General features: G+C 47.1%; 1 protein-coding gene across 1 annotated transcript; it reads right to left on the bottom strand.

Annotated features, from left to right (window-relative positions):
- Window positions 1–1483: 1483 nt before the first annotated feature.
- LOC144180563 (uncharacterized) lies at window positions 1484–2683 on the bottom strand. Its single transcript, XM_077708891.1, has one exon. It carries the CDS (start codon window positions 2681–2683, stop codon window positions 1484–1486), a length of 1200 nt encoding a protein of 399 aa, XP_077565017.1.
- Window positions 2684–4540: the final 1857 nt, after the last annotated feature.

Below are 4540 nucleotides of genomic sequence, written 5' to 3'. Positions count from 1 at the left end.
GTTGCTGTTGACAGGGAAGCATGGAAGATTACAAAGAGGAATTTGCCAACGTATTCGGCATAACGTCTGAGAAAGACATTGGGTAGGTCGTCAGGACCGCAACTCTTTTTCGTATTTAGGTTTACAAGCATGGAAACCAAACCAGCATATGAAATGAAATTGACTTCGCATGGTTGAGATGACGCTACAGAAGACGTAGATGCTCCGGAAACATTAAACACGCTATGAAAGTATGTGTTGAAATGATGTGCAATGTCGCCATAATTTGAAACTATGCGGCCGTCAAGTACAATCTTTGATACGGGTTTCTTCCTATCTTTAAGATAATTCCAGAACTTGCAAGGATCATTCTTTATAAAATTGGGCATTAAGGTTTTAAAATAGTATTCTTTTGAGCGATGCATTTTTTCAGCAAGGATTCTTTGGTGCTCCTTGATAACTGTGCGCTGCGCATGCTGCTTTCTTAGCCGTTTAACTTTTCTTTTTAGTTTAACAATTTCATGAGTCATCCATGGCGTACGTTTGTGTGTTCGTTTGGGTTTGCTAGGGATAAAGTTGTTCATACAGTATTGGCACGTCTCGACGAATTTTGTCCAAAGTGCGCACGTGCTTAAAGCGTCATCATTAAATTCTGCAAGTACAGCTTCCATGTATTCTATTACACGGTCATCATCAGCTCTCGAATAATCTTTAAAATACTGGATGGGTGATTTTTGGTGGCTACTGCATTGAAACAGAGGAATTGACACGCTGACAAGTTCATGATCTGAAAGCCCCTGTTCCACGACTACAGTATGTTCTGAAAAAGCACGTTTTACGAATACCAAATCTAGGATAGAGCTTGCATGTCCTTGCACGCGTGTTGGTTGCCTGACTATTTGAGTTAGATCGTGAGCGAGCATAATGTCAAAAATAGTGTTAGCATTTTTACTGAACTGGGAACAGGTCAACCCCTCCCAGTCTAGACTTGGCAAATTTAGGTCTCCAACCAAAAAGATTTGCCTATTAAAAAACTTTGACATATGTTCTTTCAGTACAGTTAGGTACTCCGGATTCGCATCTGGAGGCCTGTAACATGCGTACAGGATAAAGCTATGTCCCCAGCAGGACAACTGTACGCACAAGCATTCAAGAATGCCAACATCAGCTGCAATCGTAGCTTCTATCTCTGGTTTGACAAGGATGGCTACTCCCCCACCTCTGGCAGATCGGTCTTTTCGATACACATTGTAACAGGGGGGAAATACCTCGTCATCACTAATTTCCTCTCGCAGCCACGTCTCCGTTATCACCGCAATATGGGGATCATACTGCATGAGCACGCTTTCCAAGGAATCTATTTTATTAGTAACACTGCGCATGTTTATGTTAACCAGTCTAAGTTCTTTTCGTTTGTTGGTGTTCCCGCTATTTTTACGCAACCTAGCTGTGTTTTTATAGGAAGGGGTGACAGAAGGCATCTGGTCTATATTACATTCCTCTGTTACGTTTGTCGCGGCGTTTGGCTTCGCGTATTTGGCCGCTGGCATTCGGTTTCTACGGTATATCGCTTTCTGGCATCGTTTTTTTGAACGGGCACTATATCATTTTTGTCTTCGTCCCAAACGAATTCCTTCTTGTTGATATATAGCTTGTCGTACACCAGCGAGGCTTTATCGCCGTTATCTCGATGCGTTTTACAGCTCTGCCATAGTTTTCTTCTGATTTCCCGTACTCTTACAGAGAAATCCTCCCCAATAGAAAAATCAGTGTCTTTTAGTTTGATACACTGTTTCAAAATTTTTGTCTTGTCTCTTGAATCTAGTAGTTTGAGAATCACGGGCCTGACCTTGCCGGGTGATGGCCGCCCCAGTCTATGAATACGTTCAATAGCCACCGGGTCTAGCTCAAGAATGCCCTTTATTATCTCATTGTTCACAGTGGATTCAAGCGACTCGTTTTTCTCTTCTTCTGATTCAGGTAGTCCGTAAACAATGATATTGGACCTTCTGCTTCGGTTTTCAAGATCGTCAATCCTTGCTTCAAGATTCGCAATCTGTTGCTGGCAAGACGTGACCTTTATTTCTAAGCTGGCTAATGAATCTAATTTGCCGTCTATATTGGTCAAGCGTTTTTCCTTAATCTCCTTGATGTCAGTTGCGATTTCACTAAGTTGCTTTGCTATTTGTTCTAGAGTAGGGCCGGGGTTAGTCTCAATGTCGCCACTTATCAAAAGGATCCTCATAACAGATGACGCCACATCAAACAATATGCAACATATTCCGCAACCGAACAACCGTGGGCACGGCAACACCACCAAGAATGGATCGCTAGAACGAAAACACTTTCCGTATCGTTTGCTTACCTGTACAAAATACAGGAAGGGATTAGATGCGACCCACATGGTGGTGATGCCGCCGTGCCCAGTGCCAGCCCAGTCCTCGGGAGTGCCTTTTATATCCGAACCGGCTGATGACGTCCCCCAGCTACTGGTCACGTGGTGATGGGATGGTATCTTGGTTTGGAAAACTGATGGGCTTGTGCACGATAAAGCCGGGAGACGGTCAGTAGGTTCGCGGCAGTCGGAGGCGTTCCATTCATGCGACGGCGCAACTTTCGTCGCACCAGCGCACGTTTCGTTGACGATGTGCACCAGGCCAAAGATCTGTACAAAATACAGGAAGGGATTAGATGCGACCCACATGGTGGTGATGCCGCCGGTGGTGGTGATGCAGCTGCTCGGCAGCTTGCGAATGCAGTGCCGACATGGTTATTGACGGTTATCTGCTGTTATCTGCTGTTATATTCTTTTTTACATCATGGCGGCAAGTAGCGCGTCGCACTTCCCTGGTTCCGCTCTTCTGTGGACAGTAATTTGCGTCCGATGGAACAAGTGTTTTAATCCCTCGCGCAGCGCTGTCTGCCCGAATGAAGTTTCGCACCCAGGCCGGTGGCCGAAGATGCGTGGGTGTTGTGTTGGCGTTCGCTTCGCGATGAAAGGCGACGGAGTGCTCCTGGGAATGGACTGTGCTTACTCTAATGGAATCACCACTAGCGACGATTCAACCCGCACCGGGTATGCAGAGTGTGTGCAATTTTTTCTTAAAACCTGCTCGGCTTGCGCGGGAGTAAATTTTCTTGTTCGCCCCCGTAAATCGCAATACGCGGGTGGCGTTCTTACGACGGACAAGACGCAATTGAGCGCCTTTTAATTTTGCGCTTCCGCCTCATAGCGCGTGCCGTGGCAATGTGTTTGTTCAGTTCTTGATTGTCTTGAACTTTAATAAAATGTTTGTGCCAAACCGGGTCTTTCGATTCAGGGCATTGTGTGCTGCTATGCACACAATGCCCTGAACATTTTACTTAGGTAAAATGATATTTTTATCGTTATGCACGTTTTTTTATTCCACACTGGCCCCAAGGCGTTAGTTCGTAGTGGTTTGGGCGCTCGTAAACGCCCTAGGCACTCTTCTGGCATATGAGCTAATAGGCAACTGGCTTCACAAAACATTCGTAAAAGGGTTGAGAGTTGGGCGAGGTTGGTAATGACGCATCTCGAAAAACAAACTGCGCGCAAATTAACGGGGACAAGAACACATGAAGACGGCGCTAGCGACGGAATGCGATAGTGCCGTCTTCATGTGACCTTGTACCCTTTAATTTGCGCGCAGTTTGTTTTTCGAGATACCAAACATTCAACTGCTGCTGCTATGAGCGTTACCAGATCGCGACGAAACGTTATACTATAACTAGCGTCGCGGTGCCGACGTGCTGGGCAGCACAAATTTAGCAGTTGTACGCTGTTACAACATAAACTAACAGATGACGCCACACTATTGTGCCGAGTGCATCGAAGAGGCTAAAACCCGACTATACATTACCAGAATTCAAATCGAAAGAGCGCCCCTCTCGTCGTTCCCGCTGCGGTTGCGCTGCCCGCTAGATTGATTGATTGATTGATTGATTGTAGGGTTTAACGCGCCGACGCAACGCAGGCGATGAGGCGCGCCGAACTGGAGGGCTCCGGATTAATTTTGACCACCTGGGGATCTTCATCGTGCGCCGAAATCTCGTACACACGGGTGTTTTTGCTTTTCGCCTCCATCAGAAAAGCGGCCACCGCGGCCGGGAATCGAACCCGCGACCTCGTGCTCAGCAGCGCAACGCCTTAGCCACTGAGCCACCGCGGCGGGTCGCTGCCCGCTAGAGGGGTCGTAGGTAATCTGAAAGGGCCCGCGGCACATTCACATTGTTTAACCATCATCTCATGTCCCGTACGGCACCGAGATTCATGCACAGAGAATGGCAGGCATACGGAGGTGTAGGGCGGGTTAGTTGTTCTGTCGTATGCGCGCAGTGCGCGTCCAGTGGCTCCTGCTGCCGCGATGGTTCGCTCGGTAGGTTTGAGTTTTCCTGCAAGACCACTCGGCTGTCTCTCTCGCTTCCAACAACCGTTAACGACACGCGAAACGTCATAAAATGGCGCTAGGAATGAAATGCATTTTTCAATTGGTAATTTCTCGGCAATGATAGCATCTTTCACCGCCGAATTAACGCTGAG

This window comes from Haemaphysalis longicornis, unplaced genomic scaffold, assembly GCF_048455015.1.
Source record: "Haemaphysalis longicornis isolate Haplotype H1 unplaced genomic scaffold, Haemaphysalis longicornis Haplotype H1 scaffold_4, whole genome shotgun sequence".
In the NCBI taxonomy this organism is placed as follows: domain Eukaryota; kingdom Metazoa; phylum Arthropoda; class Arachnida; order Ixodida; family Ixodidae; genus Haemaphysalis; species Haemaphysalis longicornis.
The sequence above is the reverse complement of the archived record's forward strand: the minus strand, read 5'-3'. Positions and strand labels throughout refer to the sequence as shown.

Excerpts from the sequence above, each read along its gene's own strand:
- LOC144180563 (XM_077708891.1), bottom strand. The coding sequence starts at position 2,683 with ATGTGGGTCGCATCTAATCCCTTCCTGTATTTTGTACAGATCTTTGGC.